The 25268-nt window shown below is 35.3% G+C and overlaps 3 protein-coding genes and 2 non-coding genes across 6 annotated transcripts; 1 reads left to right on the forward strand and 4 right to left on the reverse strand.

Annotated features, from left to right (window-relative positions):
• Window positions 1-8694: 8694 nt before the first annotated feature.
• LOC107823603 (mitogen-activated protein kinase kinase kinase 20-like) lies at window positions 8695-9814 on the forward strand. Its single transcript, XM_016650297.2, has one exon. The coding sequence runs from the start codon at window positions 8695-8697 to the stop codon at window positions 9715-9717; it is 1023 nt and encodes a 340-aa protein (XP_016505783.1). The 3' UTR covers window positions 9718-9814.
• Window positions 9815-10998: 1184 nt separating this feature from the next.
• LOC107823613 (endoglucanase 16-like) lies at window positions 10999-17067 on the reverse strand. Of its 2 annotated transcripts, none has more exons than XM_075244678.1 (9): window positions 16653-17067; window positions 13502-16315; window positions 13161-13373; window positions 12869-13069; window positions 12701-12778; window positions 12454-12603; window positions 12233-12341; window positions 11969-12132; window positions 10999-11714 (listed from the first exon to the last, which is right to left on the reverse strand). In XM_075244678.1, exons 2-9 carry the CDS (start codon window positions 13718-13720, stop codon window positions 11382-11384), a joined length of 1467 nt encoding a protein of 488 aa, XP_075100779.1. In that variant the 5' UTR covers window positions 13721-16315; window positions 16653-17067; the 3' UTR covers window positions 10999-11381. The 2 variants fall into 2 exon arrangements, with proteins under 2 accessions (XP_075100779.1, XP_075100780.1); XM_075244679.1 differs by having other exon boundaries at window positions 13502-16321.
• On the reverse strand, window positions 14071-14152 carry TRNAS-GCU (transfer RNA serine (anticodon GCU)). The gene has a single exon. It is a non-coding gene; the product is annotated as a tRNA-Ser (tRNA).
• On the reverse strand, window positions 15444-16290 carry LOC142175757 (uncharacterized). Its single transcript, XM_075242745.1, has 2 exons — window positions 15952-16290; window positions 15444-15485 (listed from the first exon to the last, which is right to left on the reverse strand). Exons 1-2 carry the CDS (start codon window positions 16288-16290, stop codon window positions 15444-15446), a joined length of 381 nt encoding a protein of 126 aa, XP_075098846.1.
• A 2304-nt stretch (window positions 17068-19371) lies between the features above and the next one.
• LOC142176888 (U5 spliceosomal RNA) lies at window positions 19372-19490 on the reverse strand. Its single transcript, XR_012705692.1, has one exon. It is a non-coding gene; the product is annotated as a U5 spliceosomal RNA (small nuclear RNA).
• Window positions 19491-25268: the final 5778 nt, after the last annotated feature.

The raw sequence follows: 25268 nt of genomic DNA on the forward strand, positions 1-25268 counted from the left end.
TGTACCTGATAATATTGGACCACTAGTGAGTGTCGATGTCGACCCCTCGTCACTACTCCTCCGGGGTTAGGCTAGATACTTATTGGGTACACGTTGATTTATGTACTCATTCTACACTTGCTGCACATTTTTGTGCAGGTATTTTTATGTTCGGTGGTCCTTTGAGCACGGAGGCACGGATGATGCGGGGACTTTCCAAGAGCTGCATTCCAGGTTACGATCCGTAGCCAGCAGAGTCTCCTCCAGTTTTATTTGTATTTTTCCTGTCTAATTTGTATTCCGGACAGATGTTGTATATTATTTTATTTCCTAGTTGATGCTCATGCACTTGTGACACCGGGTTTTGGGGGTACTTGTGAGTTATTCATTATTGTAATTGGAAAAATATTATCATTTACTCTGTAAATATTATTTTTGATTATTTAATTGAAGGAAAATTTTGATTTCAAAATACTAAAATGAATAATCGAGTTAATCAACTATTGTTGGCTTGCCTGGCAGCAGTGTTAGGTGTCATCACGACCATTAATGGATTTTTGGTCGTGACAATAAATGAGTAGCCTTTCTCCATCCTTCGGTTTATCCCGTAGGGGTGGATTTGACAAATATGATTTTAGATTTTTAAGAGCTTGTTGGCGTTCGTCAGTCCATTCAAATTGGTTTTGATATTTCAATACTAAAAAGAATTTAAAACTTTTCTCTGAAGATTTGGAAATAAATATTCCCAAAGCTGCTATCCTCCATGTTAACCTCTGCACCTCTTTTTTGCTCGTGAGTATGTCAGGTATCTCTTCAATGGCTTTAATCTGTACAGGATTCACTTCAATGCCCCTGTTAGAAACAAGAAAGCCTAAAAACTTACGTGAAGCCACGCCAAAAGCACATTTTTCTAGATTTAGCTTCATATTGTATTTGTGGAGTTCGAAAGTGCTTGAAAGGTGTTGAAAATGATCCCCTGCTTGTGTTGACTTGACTAACATATCGTCAATGTAGACTTCCATAGTCTTTTCCAGGTGTTCTTGAAACATTTTAGTCACCAATCTTTGATACGTGGCCCCAATGTTTTTTAAACCAAAGGGCATGACTTTGTAACAATAAGTCCCCTTGTCTATAATAAATGAAGTTTTTTCTTCATCTAGGGGATCCATCTTTATTTAATTATAACCTGAATATGCATCTAAAAAACTTAACAGCTCATGACCTGCGGTAGAATCAATTAATTGATCTATATGCGGTAAAGTAAACTCATTTATCTTGATTTTTGTACCTCATCCTCAATCATTTGATTTTTGAAGGACCCTTGCTTCCTTTTCTTTCGCTTGACTGGGGGGTACAATAGATCTTCATTCAGTTTGTAGGTCATCATCTCCGATGGTATACCTGTCATATCTGAATGTGGCCAAGCAAAGCAATCTGTGTTAACTTCTAAAAATTTGACTAATTTACCTTTCATTTCCGGGCTCAGTTTCGCTCCAATGTAAACTTTTCTGTCTGGCCAGTGCTTGAATAGTATGATAGCCTCGAGTTCTTCAATCGTTGTTTTGATGATTTCATTCTCTTCTGGTTCTTGAATAACATCGGGTCTTGAATCTACATCTGTCTATCCGAAAACGCTTTCAGCTGAGGTTTGTATTATTATATCCTCCACTAAATTCTGTAGTTGCTATTTCTCATTTGTAACATCATTTGATGTGCTTGAATCCGCCACTGAATTGATACTTCTAGAAGCCTGCTGATCTCCACGGATTTGTTGAATCCCCCATTGCGAAGGAAACTTAATAACTTGATGTAATTTAGATGGTACATCGTCCATATAATGAATCCATGGCCTTCCAAGAATCATATTATAAGCCATGTCAGTGTCTATCGCCTGGAATTTCGTATCCTTGATAACTCCTTCTGCAAATGTGGTAAGCATTATTTCCCCTTTCGTGATAACACTTGAATTATCAAATCCAGACAAAGATCGTGATTTTGGTACCACCTTGTCGTCAGCTTGCATTTCATTCACCACCCTTAGAAGAATAATATTTATGGAGCTACCTGGATCAATCAAAACTCGTTTTACATTAGTATCATGTACAAGTAAAGATATTACCAGTGCATCATTGTGAGGAATTAACAAGCCATCTGCATCTACATCATCAAACGTTATACTGCCTTCATCCCAAACATGGCGAACTCGTTTTCCATGAGTAATCGTGACTTTCGACGTCTTTTTGCAGCTGTATATGTCACACCATTGACCTCTTCTCCCCCGCTTATCACATTGACGGTTCACTTTGGAGACGGAGGTTTTGGAGGCTCTTGTCTATTCTTCATATAGGATTGCTTGCCTTTCTCACTGAACAAGTCAGTTAAATACCCCTGCTTTAATAAATGCTCAAGTTCACCTTGTAATAATCTAAAATCTATTGTTTTATGGCCATGATCGTTGTGAAACTCTCACCAGAAATCTGGATTTCTTTTGCTCGGGTTTGATCTCATTTCTTTAGGCCACCGTACCTTATCTCCCATACTTCTTAAAACAGCCACCAACTCGGAAGTGCTGACATTGAAATTGTAATCTCCAATCCTTGTGTCTGTGTCAGAATCACTACCTCGTGCATCTCGTCCTTTTCTGAACCTGGATGATGAACCCGCATCTTTGTGCCTTGATCTAGGGTCAGACAGTATGTTTTCCTGTTTAGACCGTGAATCCCATCCTGCAGGTCCCATGTAAGGTTCGTATGTGTTTTTCCCCGACTTTTTTTCAGATTCTGAACGTCTAGAACTTGTTCTTTCATCGACCCTTGACTGTGTAACCGTGTCTTCTTCTATCCGCAGCTTTGTGTTGTACCTGTTGTACACATCATTCCATGTTGTAGCAGGAAATTCTCGCAAACTTTCCTTAAGTCTTCTCGTGGCTTCTGAACTTTTTTCATTTAAATTGCTTGTGAAGGCCATAGCTTCCCAATTATCAGGTACTTGTGGTAGCATCATCCTTTCACGTTGAAATCTATCCACAAATTCCCTGAGTAACTCTGTATCTTCTTGTTTTACCTTAAAGATGTCTTCCATCCTTTTTTCAACCTTCTAAGCTCCCGAATGTGCTTTTATGAATGAATCTGTAAGCTCAACAAAACATTTAATAGAGTTTTCAGGTAAAAGATAATACCATGTTAATGCCCCTTTCGTGAGTGTTTATCCAAATTTTTTGACCAAAACTAATTCAATTTTCTACTTGGTTAAATCATTGCCCTTTACGCCAGTTGTAAACGAAGTTACATGATCTCGTGGGTCAGTTGTTATCCCATCATATTTTGGAATATCAGGCATTATGAACTTTTTAGGAATTGGCAGAGGAGCCGCACTCAGATTCCAAGGTTGCTGCGAATACTTATCAATATCCACACCTTTTATTACGGGAGGTACGCCTGGTATTTGCTCTATGCGATCGTTTTGTTCTTTTAACTGTTTCTGCAAAGTTAGTACCAAACTTTGTAAATCTGATTTATTAGGTATACCTGACCTCCTATCACGGGATTCATTAGGAACTCCTCCACTTCCAGAATTATCGAGCCCCGAGCATGGGTTTTTTAAAGTCATTGTATTAGCTGGTGGAGGGGTTTGCGATATGTTAGACAACCCCCTAACAAAGTCCTGAAGAGCATTATTTACGTGTTCCGCAATCAACTACTTTAGAAAGTCTTGTTCTACGGTTTGTTCATTGCCTTATTGATCATTAGCGTGTGACATGGATCTCTCAGGTGATCCTCCTCGGGAGTGGCGAGGGGATTCTGTTGGAGGGTGATGTGGTGATGTTCCCTCTTGAAGGTTCAGTTGGTTATTTTCGTTACCAGTTGACATAATTTAGTTGTGAGAAAGAAGGATTTGGAAAGTAAAAAGATTATCAGATTCCCAGTAACGGAACCAATTTGTTTAACCAAAAAAATAGGATCTTTGGTCAAAGCCTATATTTAGAAGAAATCGGGCTAGTGATAACCAAATAATACCTTACTTCCTCAACAATCTGCTTGAAAAGAAATAAAAATAGCAATGTAAATTAGTAAAAAAGAGATATGGAATGGAATGATAATCTATCCCTCAAATAACGTAGAAGGCTTTTTTGAAGCAAAAAAATATAAGTATATTTCAATAGTGCTCGGAACTTGTCCTTACAAGTGAGATTCTATATCCTTATATAGGAGTATCCAATTATAACGTTTCTCCCTATTTATGAAGAATTCATTATGAGCATTAATGGTATTAATTGCTCGTTATGGTTGATAATCATAACTCACACATTCGTAACTGTAAAGGCTTTGTAACGACTCTGATTTCCTTTCCTTATTTACTACTGGTTCATGAATCTTCCTTCTTTTTGATCTTGATTCATTCCGCTCATGCATCTTCAACAGCTATTTAGGCTCGGTCATTTATTCTTTACTGTCTCGTGGGTGTTTACTCCGCATCTTCCTTGCTCCATTAATTTCATTAATGGAATACGCCAGTTGTCACTTCACCATTATTCCGCGTATCATGCTTTTTCAGCTCAGTAAGGTTCCACGTGTGATACCTTTTTTCCACCAATACAGCTGGGGTAGTGAACACCCAAAGATTCGGACTCATTAGCGACGAATTGTAACCTTGATTCACCAAGTTATTTCAGCCAACCTAACCAAAACAAGTGCAATGAAAAAACAGTAACGAGACAGAGCCAAGAGGATGTTCGCCTGAGGATATGAGTTTCGCCGAAAAATATACAAATACCAACAGTAAGGGCCACCGGACAAATTATTCTGGCGTGACCAGTTCCAAATAGCGAAACACAACAACAATAACCAAAACAGATCCATTCGTCAACCTAAAGAGTCGTTGGAATTAGTGACGCTACTACCACGGGTAGGACACTAGAGCAGTGTCGTAGGAGGAACGAAACTCACCAGAACCCTAAGCTGTTGGGTTTTGATTAAACAGAAAAAGAAATAAGAAATATAAAAGATTCTTTTGTTAAAGAAATAGAGAAAAATAGTATATTTCTGCTTGATTTTGTGATTTTGAAGGCTCATCCATTGTTTACAGTAGTGTGGAGGAAAAAGAGGGAGGGGGAAAGAGGGATTGGGGGCAAGAAGAAAGGTGGGAGAAACTCAGAAAGAGAAGAAAATTGGGAGGGGGAGGGTGGTAATTTCAATTAACTTTTTAACTTTACTTTTTTTTAGTTTAATTTATTTTTAATCAAAATCACTAGTATCACTCTCTTTACACGCGTGTGTTACACATAATTTGTCCACCTCAGTTATGCCAATGCCACATAAGCTCGGTCAATGGTCAGAGAGATTTAGAAAATTAGTTTTGAACGAGTGTAAATGTTCAATTGGCAAAATGATAAGTTTGGGGACCGGCATGACAAAGTGGCACAAGTATAAGTGTCATTTAGGCTATTCTGCCATTTTAGATCTCAATTGTTTGGATTGACGATTCAAAACATAGAAATCAGAATGACAGCTTACAATTACAGTATTCCCTCCGTTTCAATTTACGTGATGCAATTTGAATTTCGATGGTCAAATTTTTAAATTTCAATAGTGAATTCGAATATAGTATCTATAAGATTTTTTTTAATAAAATTTAAATATTAAAAAAACATATAAAAATTTTGATCAAAGAAATTTATTTGACTCTCAAGATTCGAAGCGCGTAACATAAATTGGGAGATAGAGTGAGAGTATATGTTAAAGGTTCAAATACAATGAACTTGCAGGAACTGCTCGAATGGGCAGAGTTTTCGGTTTGGAGTTTTAGGGGCAAAGAGAGTAGAAGGGAACAGTAGGTCGCCTATTTCTACGACGCCGTACATGTTTGAAATTAAAAAACGCTGATTATCTATGAATTCGGCGAAAAATGTGTCTGACTACTCTTTACCAGAAATTTCCTAATTGTCCTAACAATTAACTGTAAATATGGGGGGAAAAAAGTAAATATGGAGGTCTCTCAACAAAGAATGATTGACAGAGATGTCTAGTTCAAGTGGAAAATAAATCATTCGATGTGACATATCAAAAAGCCGAACATATTCTGAATTTTTTTATTACAATAAATAGTCGGATTATTTATTTATATTTTGAGTTTTCTATTTCAATTTCTAGTAATTTTAATTTATACTTACCGTAACTCTCTCACAATAAATTAAATTACGATGAGGAAAATATTTTTCAAAACATTGAAGCCAACCAAACATGAAAAAATTTAAAAATACTTTCCATAAAAATTTTCCTTCCTACCAAACACATCGTTAGTTAAAAATATTTAACTCTTGATATGTATATAAAAATAGGAGTTGACATAATAATAAGAATAACCATATTTACTCAAGATAGTTGCTATATGTATGCTTTGAGTTTCGTTCTATAGTCTTCCTTAAAATAGAAATAACTCAAAACCTATATTATTCTCATTTGCATATAAAGTATTAGTATTTTTAATTCGTTTATGCGTAAAAGATTTTAAGGTGTATATTCTGAGGTAATAACTAATTTGAAACCGCAATTCTATCTTTTGAAAAACTTCTCTCTCTAGACTAGGGCGATCGACGCAAGTTAAGTAAACCTACGCCGACGGCGGCGGCCATGGCTAGAGGGCAAAGAAGACCAAAGAAACAAGCAATTGTAACAGTGGGAAGCTCAGTCAGTGCTAGGGTGATAGCTGAAACCCTAAAAAATGGAAGTGAACAGCGAGTGATTATACCATTAGCAACCCAATTTTCACCTTTGTCTTTGTTAATTTTGGCAAGCAAAATGACCACCCAGGTTTGTACCACTTTCTTAGGACCTTGCTTCTTCTTTTGAAAGTTGTTGTTTCTTTGTTCCTCATTCTTCACATCATTCATTTTCTGCTTTGTACAATTATGTCCTATCATTAAACATTCTTCACAATAATCTGGCTTCCATTCAAATATAACTGATTGTTGAAATGTTTTACCTGATGGATCCAGTACATTTACTTCATCTGGTAATGGCTTGGTGACATTGACCTCTATAAGCATCCTGACAAATGATATTCTGGTTTGCTTTGCTGTGCATTCATCCACATACTTTGGCACTCCAATCGCACTAGCTATCCTGCTCAATGAATCTCGGCTCCAAAAATTCATAGGTAGGCTAGGAAATTTAACCCACAAAGGCAGCTCTGTAAGGAACTCAGCATTAAAATCAAACTTCGGGCGACATTGCTTCAAGATCATAGGTTTGTTGTTTATGCTATATGGGCCTGCATACTGTACTTCATTCAAATCAGCCATCGACTGGAATTTAACAATATAATACCCTTTTTCATGATAATACACTTCAGGTTCAGCTACCATATTTCAATTTTGAGCCACATATCATCTCATATAGTTATATCTTGGTGTTTCACCTATCACATAAACTACTAAAGCAACCTTCTACTTATCAGCTTCCCTGTTTGTTTCTTCCTTATCGAGCTTGACTAGTAGACTTCCATCAATCAATTCTGGTGGTATGTAATCAAGTGACATAACATTAGTTGCTGCTCGATTGCAATTGAATAGCCCAAACCAAGTGTTATCTGGAGTTTGGCCCTTTGATGTCTGCTCAGGTTTCCTCAGATCTAATTGTTTGAGCTGCGTTGGTTGCTGTTCTTCAGTAATTCCCGTCAATTGAAGTTGCAGGGGCTCACTTATGTTCAATTTCCTAGCTCACCGAATTTTAATTATGTAATCAAAAGATTCACCATCTGGGAATCAAAACGGTTTCTGTACTGTGGCATGATACTATTCTACCACTAGACCATTGGTGCATTTTGTTTTAAGACTGTCTTTTATTTGATTTATACTCTTTAATTGTATTTTCGCACGAAAATAACCGACCAAAGTTGGTCGGTTTTTTAAAATGACCGGCCGAATTGGTCGGATTTTTTAATATTAATTTTTATTTATTTTAATTGAAAAACCGACCAAAGTTGGCCGGTTTCTTGAAAATTAAATTTCGCGGGACTCAAAAATAGTTTCCCGCATTTTTGCGCCAAAAAAAACGACCAAAGTTGATCGGTTTCGTAAAAAAAATTAAAAAATAAAATATTTTGAAAAACCGACCAACTTTGGTCGGTTTTTTTGCCGGTTTTTTGACCGAATTTCTAGTAGTGTCACCTCTTCAATTTCAATACCACCAGTAGAAGCTCTTCAACAATGGCATATACTTTACGTTTGGAAGGAGTGATAAAAGAATGGGTTCAAATAAAAAAGCTGAGTTTTACGTCTGGGAGCCTTTCTTATGGCTTATTTTGTACAACACGTGGTGATTATATAGCAGACGTGCCTTTTAAATTTAGTCCTTACGCGCTTGGAAGATTTGTAGTTACGCTCAGGTTTAATTAAGTGTATAAGGTTAAAGAAATTATGGGGAAAAAAGTTCAGGGGTAATAGAACCCCCGAAAAGAAAAGGTGTGTAATTGGTAATATGAAGATTTTATGCATTATCCCCATTTGAAATAAAATATTTGCATTTTTATTGTTAACACAAGAAAAGGTTGAGGTGGCATAAAAAATGAATAGGGCCGTAAGTAAAAATAGGAAAGTTAGAATCCTAATGAATAACGGATTGGGATGTCCTAATACTCGTCAACTTCGGCTTATAGCGTAAGAGTACATATAAGTAGGAAGCAGCAGCAGCATACATTCACAAATTACTTTCAGAAATGGCTTCAGTCTTGTGGAAGAGAGTGAGAATACTGGGTAAAGGTGGATATGGGGTTGTTTCTTTAGCTTCAACGTCCGATAATCAACCTCCCACGTTAGAGCGTCTTCCACCTCTCATCGCCGTGAAAACTTGCTTACTCCATCGCTCTCAATCGTTGCAATATGAAGAGGCATTCCTCAGCATGTTTGCGGACTCGCCTTTCATTATTCACTGTTTCAGACCTAATATTGAACTTCAAGATGGCGTTGCCGTTTACAACTTACTACTCGAATATGCCTCCGGAGGAAGCTTAGCAGATCGTCTTCACAACTACAACTCAGGGAAAGGACTGTCAGAATTTGAAGTTAGAAAACACACGACGAACATTGTTTTAGGTCTCATTCACATACACAACAGAGGAGTTATTCATTGCGACATCAAGCCCGATAACATTCTTCTTGCGGGCACTGATGAAACTGCCAAGATTGCGGATTTCGGGCTTTCTATGACTTTGGAACAGAGCAGAACAGGAAATCAGGGACTGAGAGGAACTGAAAGGTATTTGGCACCAGAATCCGTGGTTGACGAAAAGTACGGAACAGAAGTTGATATATGGGCTCTCGGTTGCACTGTCTACGAGTTGATGACGGGGACACCGCTGTGGGAATCAGATGAAGATAGTCAAGATTCGAATGTTTTATACAGAATCGGGTTTGAGGAACCAATGTTTCAGAATGCAAAGTTGTCGAACGAAGCACAAGATTTTTTGAAGAGGTGTCTAGTCAAGAATCCCAGATCACGTTGGACAGCGGAGATGCTATTGAACCATCCGTTTCTGAATTCATCCAAAGTAGCAGACAATGTCCAGACTGCAACAAAGACAACTAAGAAGCTAAAGATTATTTTACGCAGACCGCAGCAGAAAACAGCAATCAAGAATCCCAGTTCACGTTGGACAGCCGCCGACATGCTATTGAACTATCCGTTTCTGAATTCGTCCAAAGTAGCAGATAAAGTCCAGCCCTGCAACAAAGACAGCTAAAAAGCTAAAGATCATCTTACGCAGACCGCAGCACAAGATAGCATTCAAGACACAACCACATAAGCGTGATCTGATCATAGGACATTGATGCAATAATCAGAGAAGGGAATCTGAAGAAATTAGACAAGGGAACTCGCGGAAGGCTGCTGGCGATACTGAAAGTAGATACTCAGATTGATAATTGATTTGTAATATATGTAAAAGAACTACGTGTAGGCTTGATCCCTCTTTAGGATTTGTTAGTGGGGTACGTAGGCAGCCTGTGACCAAGATGAACTCAGGTGCAGCCCCTTTTTAGTTTAAAAAAATACAATTGAATACTGTATATGTAAAGAACTACGTGTGGGCTTGATCCCCTCTTTAGGATTTGTTAGGGGTACGTAGGCAGCCTGCAAACAAGATGATCAGGTGCAGCCCCTTCTTAGTTAAAAAACAATACAATTGAATACTATATATGTAAACAACTATGTGTGGGCTTGATCCCTCTTTAGGATTTTTTTGGTGGTACGTATAGGCAGCCTGTGATCTCAGGTGAGCCCCCTTTTAGTTAAAAAAATAAATTGACTGTTGTACATATGCTTATAGCTAGTCGATCAGTATTCCTTACAAAGAAAAGGTATTTCTGCCATTGATGAATGACGCCAGCTTTGCAATACATGCCTCAGTAAAATAGTTGCATAGTTCTACATTTTATTTCATTCATTAATGTTAACTGCTATTCCAATTTCAAACTGCAAACTCTGTTGCAGATTCATATATTTTGTTATCTTCTGATGTTAGCTTGTACAAATCATAAAGTTGAATGAAATGTTTCGAAGCTTGTTCTTTATTCCTTCATTGGATTTTGTTGTATTGCCTCTTCTTTGCATCCGAGGTCCTGTATTTTATGAAGCAGCCAGCCTCGCATAAACACTACTCAGTATTTGAGTTTGTTATTAATGTTGATCTGCGATGTTAGAAATTTTTGGTTTCTTTAATACGGCTGATCTTCTGCGCTTTTAGTTACCATATTTGCGCTCGGCGCTCGCTATTTTGTCAACCAATTTAGAAACAATGCTTTTACCTGTCAAGTACTACATCGAGACGTCGTGATTTAAATGAAATGCAAGGGAGTGCTAGTATTCCTGGGATGACAAATATAATTTTGATATTAAAGATGAGTATATGATGTCAAAGACATGCATGCGTCAGCGTCGTTTGATTTTCATATGGAAAAAATTGAAGTACAGCCCACTGTTCCATTGATGGGAGGTTGAGAGATTTGTGTTGTTAGAAACTAACTCATAGTAAGGATCTTGGAATGACTGTTATTCAAATATGTGTTTCCTTACAAATGTACACAACACTTCATCTTTAAAACCACCACAAGAAAGTACTCTTCTTGGGTGCAGACTTTATGTAACTAATCAACACTGCAACAGTAATACCTTAGATTCTAGACCATCATAAGAATCCTATTCTAAGTTAAACACATCTGATCTGTTGAAAAAAGGAGAGACAAACTCGAGGTTATTTTCCCCGATCCCTTGCAGCCTGCTATCCGAGGCTGTCACTACATATATAGGACCTACAAAGACATCACTATATATACTCTCAATTCATCTGCAAAAAATAACTTATACACCTTCAGAAATCTTCACCATAATGAACATGTAGCTAGGTGATCAAGACGGGGCATGGTGCTTCGCGAGCTTGGCAAGGACACCAACAGCCAGAGAATTTGTATATGTTGTCGGCTCAGTCATGGCTGAAGTTGAACGACGATCTTCAAAGTTATCATATCGATCAGGACCACCAACAATGGCGCCTGTTAGCTCATTAGGATTGGGTTTTTCTGTGTTATACCAGTATACAAAACTCATGGAGCAGTCCACCAGTTTGTTGGGAGACATTTTCGGGACAGAGGCACCTCTGTGATGAGCTTGAGTTGGAGGTTTGTTCCCAAAACCAACCATGTATGATTTTCCTCTTGGGTTTTTGCCTAGTATATAGTCCATCTGCATATTTTAATAATTCATAAGAAACTTTGTGCTTTCATTTCTCAATGACAATTTAAAGATGTGCCAACATACACGGGCATAAGGTTTTAGAACGTCTCCTGTTCCAAATAAAAAGTATAGTACTCCACTAAAAATACAGTGGCAGAAATAGCTCTAATGAGTATGACGGCGTTAGAAATTTTTGTCCAGGGCTGGCCTATTGCTAAGATTAAAATTGCGAGAAGCATCAGAAAAGCGCTAATATATATTACCTGTTGCTTGGCAAAGGCCATGAGATCAGCTGAATTGAACTGTTTGTTACCACAGCTGACCTTTTGCTTATGCTTGGCTAGATAATCACTATAAACACTAAACAGAAAAGCTGTGGCAGTAACATATTGAGTATTAGCTCCATCTCTAAGGTGAAGCAGACCCCCTGATAAATTACACATTTGGCAGTTGAACATGTTAAACCATTGAAACAAGCTCAATAGATGAAAGACATGAATTTTTCTATGTACAAAACAAAGAAGTACCTGGAGATATATAAACCTGGTGATGGGGGCTATGTGGAAGTATTGAGCAAATATAACCATCAGCCTGTTGCTTAAAATTCTGTAAATCTTTCTCCCCTTCAAAATAGAACTGCATATTATGGACCGAATATCAGCACTTTTTTCGACCCCAATCGCGCCCTGGTGTGGTTGCATGGCACCACACATTCGCGTCGCTATAAAGAAAGAGTTTTAATTATTACCTTAGAGAGGAGTATTTGAGCTCCAGCATATTTAAGGTCCCAACTAAATTCAGCTACAGTTGCAGTAGTAGCCTCTTCTTGAATGAATTCCAAGTATGTTGGCCTCCTGGTTGCTCTATATAGCCATGTTGCTGCCCACAACAACTCATCCTACATTTTTTGCACATTTTAGTTGACTAACAAATTACAATAACCTGCATGTAACTAATTAACAATATAAAATGAACATAAGGGAGAGGGATATTACATGAAAGCCAGAAAAGGAGCAATAGAAAGGGCATTCCCCATCATAAGTTCCTTTATGGCTTTTGGCAAACTGAAAAAGCTGAACCACAAACCAAGAAAATACTATGAGCATAAAATTTAGGAGCCAAATGATATAAAAGATCACACAATGAGGATATAGAATGAGTACCAGTTTGGCTTTATTGAGAAGTTGACGGGCATAGGTACGATTGGTTCCACGAAATACAACAGAAGCAGCAGCCATTGCTGCAGAAGTCTCAGCAGCAATCTCTGTTCCAGGATTATTCTGGTCTATCATTAGTACAGTTCTCGGCGTTTTCATGTTTTCTGGCCTTGTCCAACATTCATGATCTTTTACTGGATCTCCAACCTTTCAAAAATAATGCACCTTTAGATCTTGATAAATTTAGACCTACATTAATTCTCAATATTGTTGGAAAGTATTGGGATTTGGGACCGACCTGGACATAGAAGTGATTACGCTTAGAAGTGGCTTTCAAGAAATAATCAGTGCCCCATTTGATAGCAGACTGAACATTTTTAAATTCTCCAGCAGCTTGGAGCTGTGATTGATACGCGATAGCAGCCCATGCTAAAGTTGTTACTGTGAAAGCCATTGGAAGACCATATTTTACGTTGTCTCCAGCATCATAGTATCCTCCTACAAGGTCAACCTATATATAAAAACACAAAAAATTTAGTATTACACAATTAATGTCAGCCCATAATTTGGGGGGAACATACATAACATAACACAACATCTTATATAGTAATAAAATGGGAAGGGGAGAGAGAGCTATACATTTACAGTTTGACCATCTTGAAGAGCAGAATCTCCTCTCCATAAGGGCCTGTGATTAGGAGGAAGTTTTCCTGATCGTTGTGCCTCGAGAAAAATAATCGATTTGGTAAGAGCTTCTTGATAATTAAAATCTCCATTTACAACCACAAAATGACCTTGAAATATAATGAACCATGCTAGAACAAAGGTTCCAAATGCCTTTATTACAGAAATGTTCATGACTAATAAAAATGATTTCTTAAGTGAAGAATATTGCGATTGATGAATAATGCACCAAAAAGGATTAGAAAAAAGTTTGTTAATTTGGAGAAGTAAAAGAGAGGAAATAGGGAACAATCGGTACAACCCACTCACTAGGAAGTTAGATAGTAATGGTGTTTGTTTAAGGTGTTTTTTTCCTAAGGGGGACAGTCAATGGCTAAAACTTTTTGGACTATGGCATTGGTAAATTAGAGTTTTTTGGAAATTATAATGGCGGGAAATAACACAAAGTTAGTTATCGGCTTTGGAAAGTTGTTAATATCCAAAAATTAGTTATTGAGGAGCTAAAAAACAAAAAACAAACAGAACGTCGCCTGAGAGATTCGAACTCTCGCGGGGAAACCCCATGTACTTAGCAGGCACACGCCTTAACCACTCGGCCAAAGCGACGAAGTTATCGACATCCTATTGACAATATTATATAAAAGCATAAACATATGCGATTATTTGATCCATTTGCGTACGGTATAAACAATTGAGGGATTAGTTATACCCACAATGTTGTGTTATTTTTATATTATATTCAGTGTGAGATAACAATCTTGAGATAAAATAACCAAATGACAGAAGTGTCCTTTTCCAAAACTCTCTGTTCAAAGTCCTTTAAGAAGACTAAGGTTAAGGTTGAAAATAAAAGTTTATTTATTATAAAATCAAATACGTACTTTTATATTATATCCATATATTTTATTTTTATCCAATGAATCAAAAGTCCCAAGAAAAATATATCCACTAAATAATCTCGTTATTATTTAACTCTTGAAATATAATGCCCGCATTATATAACTAGTTTTGCAAATCAAACGATCTGAAGGGTGTTGTTAACGTTTTTTGTAGCTAGACAAAATTAGTAGCCAAATGTGAGTTTAGTGGATAGGAATATGTGTTACTTTTCATCAAGCTTAATATTTTTCTCGTGAACTTTTAAAGCTTTCTCATTACATATATTAACTTTTCGAGTGACTCATTACATTGTACACGCCTCAACTTGTAAAGACATTGTCAAGAAAAAGTCTCTTTGGTTTAGCTGTTTTGAAGCATAAAATGGAACAATTTTCCTTAGTCAAACAGGAAAAAGCCACCAGCTTTGCTTTCTCTTTTGCATTGAATTACCACATTTTATCAGACAGATTAAGACATTTGTTTTGTTTATTTTCACGTACTGAGTCACTCTCAAGTCTCAAACAACTTGCTCAGAATAAGCAATTTCCCCTTAAATTGTTCGCACTCTCACATTCCAATCACACAGTAGGATCGGAGAGTGACTTTTAACTCAACTGTACTTGACCATATGTAACATGCAAAGATCCTATTCATTTAAGTACTTGTTTGGTGGAACAGTCCGTAAGCTATATACACAGTCTTTAACATGGACAATTTATTGTGCAATATCCCGTTCGTAACCAGAGATGAATTTAGTTTAAGTCGAGATCAGGTACAATTATTACTGTTCGTTAGAGTACATGCTTTGCTATCGGTTGTACACAACAACACTCTCGTCTATGACCAGAGACAGATATAGAATTTTATTGTTTTAATTGTCCAAATGCTTCCTTCACGCGCTTAATGAAATGTGATTAAAGTGTCCCGAGTGAGAGTGTTTTGGACCCGAAGCAGTAGAAAAATGAGCTCCTGATTACCATCACAGACTAAAGACAGGTCCTTCTGTTAATCTCATCAGCTAGTCCTGATTACCAATGAAATCCAGATTAATGTTTTCAACCTTAAAACCACAAAGAAACTACATGTGTAATCAGTAACAGCTCCATTTTTCTTTTTCTCATGAAAATCCGAACAGAATAATTTCCAAGAAAACCAACTGCTTACCAAAAGTATGGAATCAGATCTCGCTACCAGAAAACTAAAGCTAGTATTCAATTGCTCCAATAGTAAACAAACAAGAGAAAATTAGTTGAAATTTCACTAAGGAACTGTCTAACAGCACAAAGCTACCTTCAGAATTGAACAATAGTTTAAACTGAATATACCACCTTAAGCAGCAAAATTTATTCAAGTTTAACTCTATTATCTAGTAGACTAATACTAATTTACCTGAATGGCCTTCTTTCAATATTACCTGAACTCCTAGCACGCGATTTGAATTATAACATTTTGATCACTGAACTGTCCGTTCAACTATCAATTGTTGAAAAACAACTCTGAGATCTAACCAAACCGTGTCTACTCACAGGATTTGATCTAGGTGAATCCAAACTCCTTAACATCAGTTGCTTCACCGCCGATATCAGTTCCTCCGTTGGATTGGGCGGCGGCCTTAAAGCTCTGAACTTCTTGCAGAAATTCATGTGCCGATTCAGAGCCTCCTCACTTCCAATCCTCGACTCCGATCTCATGATCTCATCCTTCACTGCCTCCGCGCATAGTCCGCAAATCCACCGCCCTCCGTTCCTCTCCCGAACTCTCGCTATATACGCCACCGTACACTCCTCCGTCAATCCGCAGCACTCGCATTTCACCAACTCCGCTTCAACTCCAGTACCTTCCGCGCCCTGTTTCTTCATCATCATTGCTGCCGTTGCTCAAATAATTAGCCTGAAACTATTACCTTTCTTTTTAACACATATTCTTAAAGACCGTTTCCAAATTTTGAAATTCAAATCACAAAATCAGCATTTACTATAATAATTCTTCGGAATGAATTCTGAGGCAGATCCAGCGCAATAAGTGCATATACCAACTTTCTATAGTTAGGATTGAAGATATATATACAATTTATATTTTACGTCCATTGGCTTTAAATTCTAAATTCGCCTATAATTATAAAAGACATATACAGTACAAAAACTGAAAATCTGGCAGGAATTTTATAGTTACGACTTGGACTTTGCTGATGAAAATAATGAATCCATAAATAGTCAAAATCTCGTACCTGAATCTTTTTTTCCCAGAATATCAAATGATTTTCTGATTATATATAGCAAAAAAACGCGGTGTTGTAAAATTTATCTTTCTTTTTCCCAGTGGACTTCTTCTTCAACAATATCACCACCAATGATCAACAGCTTGAATACTACATACATTTCATAGAGCCCTGTTTGGCTCCACTTGATGAATATATCCTCTTCTGATTCTGAATATGAAACCCAGCTGAAATTCACACCTGAAAATTACGCTCAAACAAACACGACTTTTGTATTTGTGAACAGAGAAGAAGAAGATTCAGGAAGTTGATGTTATACTATGTTCTTGGAATATTAGTTATTTATATGAGATGATTAGGTACGTAAGGGAGAGATGATGGTAATTTTTCATTAAAATTGCTTCTTCTTTTTTTTTTTAATTGGAAAACAGACAAAACATAAGTTATTATAATAATTGGAAGCTTGTGTAAGACAGTAAAAGTTGTTCACGTCAAGGTTTAGATGGCGGCCTTGAGCTGTATATATTGTGTTTACACGTAAAATTTGTTCATACTTATCATCACAGTCAGATCAGATGGTGTTAAAAATTAGCCCAAGTTAAACAAGTTTACATAACATGGTTAATTGAACTAATGTTTGACTTTGGATTAGGGGTGGGTATAGTTTGGGCAAATCCGAAATCCAAACCAAAATCCGAACATTTTGGGTTTTTGGTTTGGATTTTTGATTTAATTTTAAATTTTTTGGATTTCGGATTGGTTATTGGATTTGGTAATTCGAATTTTTGGATATCCGAAAATCCGATATTTTTATACTTTATATTTACTCCATTATTCATATACCAACGGTAATAAGTTCAATACCCTACCCATTAAATATTATCTCATATATTCAATATTAATTACTAAGTTATTGTCAGAATACTTTCTATTTGGACATGATTTTACTATTGCTATTTCTTATGGCCGTATTAATGTCTCTATTGTATCCTTTTTACAATAATTTTATTAGTTGAATACTTTATTTGTATGATTGCGGCATGAGGAACTTTTCAGGCAATTTAACTTGAGTATTTCATTTGGATATTCATTTTCTGTAAAAAGTAAAAACATCTTAACTTATACGCTCAAAACAGAAAATTCATAATATCCAAACCGATTAATCCAAAACCGAACTTAAAAAATCCGATCCAATCCGAACTTATTTGGATTGGATTTGGATTGTCATTTTTTCAATCTGAAAACCGAAAATTCAAACCGAAATTCTCATATCCAATCCGAACTGCCCGAACACCCACCCCTACTTTGGATGAGTAATACAATTAAAGATTACCACATTAACATGACAAATGAGCAGATTAAGTTGACGTGTTATATACGTAGTGTGTACTATTTAAGTACAATTTTGATCAAATTTTAAGCACCTAAAATACATGGTTAGTGAAGATTAGTATAATAATCCAATTTGTTTTCAACCGAGGGTAATTTTTGTTGTTATATTCTTTTATCTCAAGTAACAATTGAAATGGAATGATCAAATTTCATTGAAATTGTTCTTTATCAGAAACCATTAATCAAATTACTAAAATGAGCAATTGAACAATTGACTTTAGTAAAATATGTCTGAAGAGATTGGATCAAATTGATTTTGATGTCTGATAGGCATGATTGCAACATTTAAACTTCAAATTAAAGTATCATTTCTAGCAAAATATATATTCTAATACATTTGCAAATTGTTTAATCGCATCCCATGCGAAACACGCCTTTATAAAATATTATCATTGCTAATTAATGAACAATTATGCAAGTAGGTCATTATTTGTTATATCCCTGATCTTGCTTCTTTATTCCTCTCAATTTTTCGACACGCTTAGGACATGTTCTAAATATTAAAGAGAAAAACGTGCTTAATACTGTACTGATGAATATGACTTATTTAAAACAATAACTTATTATAATTGCCTAACATATTAAATAAATCGAATTCAGACGTGATGAGATGACTATAAAGGCAGGCATACTGCATATTAATGTGAACGCCAACATTTCGTATTTGGCCACGAGCGATTATTAAGGATCGTCCAAGTGAATGTTACGGGCAAGGTAGGACCAAATTACATCAATTATTTAAAAAACAACACGAGGAAAAATATAATATATATATATATATATATATATATATATATATATATATATATATATATATATATATATATATATCAAAGTTCCATCCCTTAGAGCAGGACGTACAATCCCCATTAGCATCATTCTACAAAGAAAAAAGAGAAGAAAAACTTAATGGAAATCGAATTACAGAAATATATGGTAATATCTAAAATATTCTAAAATGAGATGTCCAATTTCACAAAAATTTTAACTAATAAAATTTCTTCAAAGGAATGTAAAATTATGAAAGCTTTGATTGGAAGCTCACAAAGAAAAATGTCAATATCTTCTTTCTTGTGGTATGGTTGATTTTATTTTTGGGCAAATTGCTCAAATAAAGGTCACCTGTAATTTCCTTCAAGGTATAGTCTAATACATATTTGCCATGTTAATGTTACGGGAAAAGATCTGTGATTTTACAAAAGTAGACAAAACAGCAGAAACCTTCTTTAGAAAAATATAAAGCATAATACATGCAAAATTCCTTTGAGGTGTTCAAAAACTAAAAATAATTACATGTTTTTTTCAAGTAAAAAAACTTTGAACTAGATTTGTTAGGAGCTCTCAAAAAGAGAGCAACCCCTCCAAAAATTGGCGTATGCCACTGATTGTAATGTGCACACGGTATTCTTTAGTAAAAGGAGAAAGAATGCTTGACCTTACTCTTCTACCGCAGGTGTGGGAAGCACCACAAACAATCCTCTTCATCAACCATAGCTAAGGCTGTCAATGATTTTGGTTCGACCGGTTATTTCATAAAATTTGTACCGTATTAATTTTTCGGGTTTTTTTTTTGTATAACCAAAATTAAACTTTTCGAAACCATACAAACCATCTCGGTTTTTCTTCGGTGTCGGTACAGTTCAGTTAATTTTTCGATATTTTAAAAAAAAATTATGTAAGAATCGTTAGTTGAAGTTAGAATGCGATAAATGCGTATTTTACTATTTTAAAAGTGATGAATCAAAGTAACATAAAAGATATCCATAATAGAAATGTATCCCACTATTCTAAGATATACTATATATACATCTTAAGATATATATATATATATATATATATATATATATATATATATATATATATATATATATATATATATATAATCATACGAGTGAAAAGATATTAATCAAGTTGTGACTCAAGAATAGATCAGTTTATTAGATGATTAGTATCTAACAAGATAAATCTAAATCATACGAGAAGAAAAATATCCAATACCTTGTGACTTGCTACCGAAGATCTCAAGATTGCTTACTGGCTTGTTATTCTAGATGTTGAAACTAATTTAGTTTCAATATGAGTAGTAGAATATGTTTGAAAGTTGGGACTTTGAGTATTAATTATTTGGTCACTTGTAGCCATTTCCATAATCACACGGCCCATAAATGCTTTATTAGTTTCAAACATAGTATATAAAATATATTTTTCATATATAAATTTATTCGGTACGATTCGGTTTATTTTTATAAAATTAAAAACTTACCCTATTATTCGGTATGGTTATAAATGTATATAAAACATACGATTTTATTAAAAAGAACCCTAAAAATAAGTTTGGTACTGTTCGATCCGGTCGGTTTAATCGGTTTTTAAAAATCCATCGACACCCCTAACCAGAGCCCAATTGTAGTTTCTTAGTATCATGACTTGCATTCCACTTATTCCATTTTAAGATAATCTTTCTAAAGATTGTCAAAGGGTTTTGCTCTAATTAAGTCAAGGCATTCTTTAGGAACAATAGGTTCATACCTAAAATGAAGTCTTACAATAAAAGTGTGAGAAAGATTACCCTAAGTTAAAAAAAATTGACCCACTCGCTAAACAATTGGAAGAGAAAAATGTAGTAGTAGCTTTTTCTCTATGTATAAAAAAATCATTTACACAAGTTAAAGTAAAAGTCATCTGCAGGTATGCAGTTCTACTTCAAATACGTGAAAAATAAGTAGGTTGTGACAAAGTCAGAATGGATGAAATTGAAAACATTTAATATTACTTCTATCATATTTTAATTCTTTTTATCGAGTACAGTGTTCAATGTAAAGAATACACATATCCAAATACCAAATATTACTATTAGACTTTGCAAAGTTAACCCTATGACACTATCTAATAATAAAAAGTCAAATTTATAATCAACATAAAAACTCTTCGTAAGAAATCCATTTATGTAGTAGTTTTTGTAGGAAGTGAGAGCAAATTTTCAATAATAACACTTCTACAATAATATTATTTGTAAGTAGATACACAAATTGGCTTAAGTCGTGTTGTGCACTTTCCTAAGAAACTATTTCAGTAATGTAAAATGTCTCTCCATGATTAAACAAGCATACCTCTATTAGAAAGGATACAGGAATCAACAAAATATTAAATTACAAACTCAGTTATTTAAAAGAGGGGAACAAAGAAAATAAACTACAAAAAGTTTAAAGAGGAAAGGAAAAGAAGCCGAAGAGGAACGAAAAAGGCAAATGAAAAATGTTGATGATTGATGGCCATTTTGAAGGTCTATTTAAAGCTTAGAGCATGACGAGTGTACACCACTTGTCTTTAATTTCTCATGCAAGAATGCCACATGAAAGGACATTTGTTCATTTTTTGGAAATATCACAACAATTCCCCCCACATATTTTCAAAAAAATCATACAAAGAGGAGTAAGATTTGCTGGATTGTATGGTCCAAATGCAATAGGTTTGGTGTCTTTTGGACTATGAACCAAACTTAGACCAATAAAACTTAACTCACAGAATTACTGGTGAAATATAATATTTCTATGAACCACTAATTCTTATTGTAAGTCAGAGATTTTATCAATCACATTTCAACCCTCACAATTTTGCTGTTCAACGCGATTTTGCACCACTAGGTCATGCGCGTGCCTGGTTATTCATGAGAGCTCTAGAGACTAGGCCAAAATCTCATAGGAGCAGCCCCACTTCACTCTCATATAGATGAATTCATCAAGTGTATACTGTTTTTAAATACACCATCCTAAAGGAATATGAATTTCATTAAGAGTTATAATTCGTCCTCTCAATTAGTAGCAGTCAAGCACTCTCTTTTAGTGCTTCAGTGTCAATATTGACTTGTTATTACCTATATAAACCTATTTCATGGGATCTCCAATCACATAGGTTGGGTTACCATCTCTATTGACAGCATGGCGGCCTTAACCCCATCTCTTTTGAGGTTTGAATAATTAATTTTCTTCCCACAGATTTAGTTAGAGGATCGGCCAAAATAACTTCTGACTTCACATAATCAATAAAAATTATTCCATCTCTCAGCAACTGCTTTATGACATCATGTCTCAATTTCATGTGTCTACTTTTAGAATTATAAGATTTATTCTTTGTTATAGTTATTGCCGCTTGGCAATCACAATGTATAGACACATGAGGCAATACATCCTTTATTAAAAGGGATATTAGTTAAGAAGTTTCTTAGCCACTCAGCCTCAGAACCAGCTAACTCCAGAGCTACAAACTCTGATTCCACAGTCGATCTAGCAATGATCGTCTATTTAGCTGATTTTCACGAAATTGCACCACCACAAAGGGTGAATACATAACCACTAGTGAATTTTGTCTCATCTGAATTAGAGATCCAGTTTGCATCACTGTACCCTTCTAAAGTATTAGGAAATTCACTATATAGGATACCATAATTCATAGTTCCTCTCAAATGTTTCATTAGTCTAGCTAATACAGACCAATGCTCTCTGTTGGGATTATGAGTATATTTACTCAGTCTACACACAACATAGATTATATCAGGCCTTGCAAAAATTATTAAATGCATCAGACTCCCAATAATCTGAGCAGATTTAGACTAAGTAACTAGGTCACCATTATTCCTTTTAAATTGAGAATTAACATCAAAAGGAGTGCTCACAGGTGTGACATTAAAATATTCACAAATTTCTTAAGAAGTCTATCAACATAATATTCTTGTGACAATATTATTCCATCTTCACTCCTTATAACTTTAACTCCTAATATTGTATTTACTTCACCCAAATCTTTCATATCAAAATTAGCAGCCAGAAATAATTTAGTACTTTGCACAATATTTAAACTTGCACCAAATATAAGCATGTCATCAACATACATACATATTATCATATAATCATTGTCTACCACTTTAGTATAAACACATTTATCCACCTCCACTGAAGAAAAAATATCTCTCAGTAAGACTTGTTTAAATTTCTCATACCACTGCTTGAGAGCTTGTTTAAGGCCATAAAGAGATTTAATTAATTTACAAACTTTATTTTCTTGTCCAGGAATGACACAGCCTTCAGGTTGAACCATATAAATTTCTTCTTCTAAATCACCATTTAAAAAATCTGTTTTGACATCCATTTGATGGATAAAAAACTTATGGATAGAAGCTAAGGCAATTAAAACTCGAATAGAAGAAATTCTAGTCACTGGTGCAAACGTATCAAAATAATCTATATTTTATTTTTGAGAAAATTCTTTTGCTACTACCCGAGCTTTATATTTATCTAAAGATCCATCAGGCTTAAATTTCCTTTTGAAAATTCATTTACAACCAATAGGCTTTGCACCAGGAGGTAAATCAGTTAAAATCCATGTGTTAATTTTTTTAAATAGAATCGATTTCAACTTTTATTGCCTCTTTTCAATGTTTAGTATCTGAAGAAGATATAGCTTCAAAATAATTTGATGGTTCATTATCGACAAGAAAAGCTTGAAAATCATTTCCATAAGAAAAATATTTTTTCCTAGGCCTTTTGCTCCTTTTCAGTTCCTCATTAGAGGTAATTTCACTATTTGTTTCAAAAGGTGTATGAGAAATTTTATTAGACACTGGATAATATATTCAAAGAACTCAGCATTCTTTGTCTCAATTATAGTATTATAATCAAGCACATCACTTTTTAAAACAAGAAATCTATACAACAACAACAACAACCTAGTATAATCTCACTAGCGGGGTCTGGAGAGGGTAGTGTGTACGCAGACCTTATCCCTACCCTGGGGTAGAGAAGCTGTTTCCGATAGACCCTCGGCTCCCTCCCTCCAAGAACTTCCCACCTTGCTCTTGGGGTGACTCGAACTCACAACCTCTTGGTTGGAAGTGGAGGGTGCTTACCACTACGTTCAGCATATCCAATAAGCATGCAATCAGCAGTTTGGGAACCTATTTTTTCTCTTTTTAGGTTCAGGCAAAAGAACTTTAGAAAGGCACCCCCACACTTTTAAATATTTCAAATTCGGTTTATAACCCCTCCACAATTCATACGGAGTTTTGCCAGTTCTTCTATGTGGTATTCTATTTTGTAAGTGACAAACAGATAATATAGCTTCACCCCACAAATTATCGGGAGCATTAGAACTAACTAACATAGAGTTCATCATCTCTTTCAATGTTCTATTTTTTCTTTTAGCTATTCTATTTGACTCGGGTAAATAAAGCGAAGTTACTTCATGAATAATTCCATTTTTTTCACAAAAATCATTTAAAGAAAAATATTCTCCATCTCTATCAGATCTAATTCTCTTGATTCTTCTACGAAGTTGATTTTCAACCTCAGTTTTATAAGAAATAAAAGCATTAAAGGCATCATCTTTATTTCTAAGCAAATACAACTTAGTATATCTAGAAAAATCATCAATAAAAGTCACATAATATCTTTTACCGCATCTAGTCATAGTCTACTTCAAGTCGCCTAAATCAGTGTGAATTAAAAAATATAATTCAGCTTCTCTATTTACGGAAAAATATGTCTTTCTAGTACTATTAGCTTCAACACATATTTCACACTTGTCAATATTATTTGAGTTTAAACCAGATATTAACCGTAGTGAATGCATTTTCTTTATATATGCGATATTAATGTGTCCTAATCTAGCATGCCATAAAGAGATAGACTCAACTATATAAGCAGAAGCAGATACATTTCTATTGATAACATCAGAAACATTAAGTACAAAGAGTCCTTGGTTACAATAGCCCTTTCCCACAAACAAATTATTTTTGGTCATTATGATCTTATCAGATTCAAATGACACTTTCACTCCGACTCTTCCCAACAAGGTTACAGAGATCAAGTCTGCCCTCATAGTAGGAACATGCAGTACATCAACAAGGGTTAGAGTTTTTTCCGAAGTGAGTTTCAGGAGAACTTTACCCTTACCCAAGACTTTTGTAGTACTTGAGTCTCCAATATAGATCTCTTCTCTATCATCCTCTACATGAGTATAAGAGGAAAATGCTTCTCGATTTGCATAAATGTGCCGAGTAGCCCCAGAGTCTACCACCCATTCTTTTGCATGTGCTACAATGTTTACTTGAGAAATGACAGCTGCAATAATATCACATCCTTTAGCTAAGTTAGCCTTAAGAGTATTAGTTTTTCCTTTGTCATTTCCTGCTCTGCACCTGCACTGTGAGGCATGATGGCCTGATTTTCCACAAACAAA

Source organism: Nicotiana tabacum, chromosome 22 (genome assembly GCF_000715075.1).
Source record: "Nicotiana tabacum cultivar K326 chromosome 22, ASM71507v2, whole genome shotgun sequence".
Classification (NCBI taxonomy): domain Eukaryota; kingdom Viridiplantae; phylum Streptophyta; class Magnoliopsida; order Solanales; family Solanaceae; genus Nicotiana; species Nicotiana tabacum.

Bases quoted from the DNA above. Each gene is read 5' to 3' on its own strand.
- LOC107823603 (XM_016650297.2), top strand. From the start codon at position 8,695: ATGGCTTCAGTCTTGTGGAAGAGAGTGAGAATACTGGGTAAAGGTGGA.
- LOC107823613 (XM_075244678.1), bottom strand. From the start codon at position 13,720: ATGAACATTTCTGTAATAAAGGCATTTGGAACCTTTGTTCTAGCATGG. The intron at 12,779-12,868 runs GTACTCATTCTA...TTTGTGGTTCAG, and splicing joins TTCTCAATAAAGCCAAACTG to CTTTTTCAGTTTGCCAAAAG. The intron at 12,342-12,453 runs GTAATAATTAAA...CATAATATGCAG, and splicing joins CTCAAATACTCCTCTCTAAG to TTCTATTTTGAAGGGGAGAA.
- LOC142175757 (XM_075242745.1), bottom strand. From the start codon at position 16,290: ATGATGATGAAGAAACAGGGCGCGGAAGGTACTGGAGTTGAAGCGGAG. The intron at 15,486-15,951 runs GTGAGTAGACAC...TGTGGTTTTAAG, and splicing joins ATTCACCTAGATCAAATCCT to GTTGAAAACATTAATCTGGA.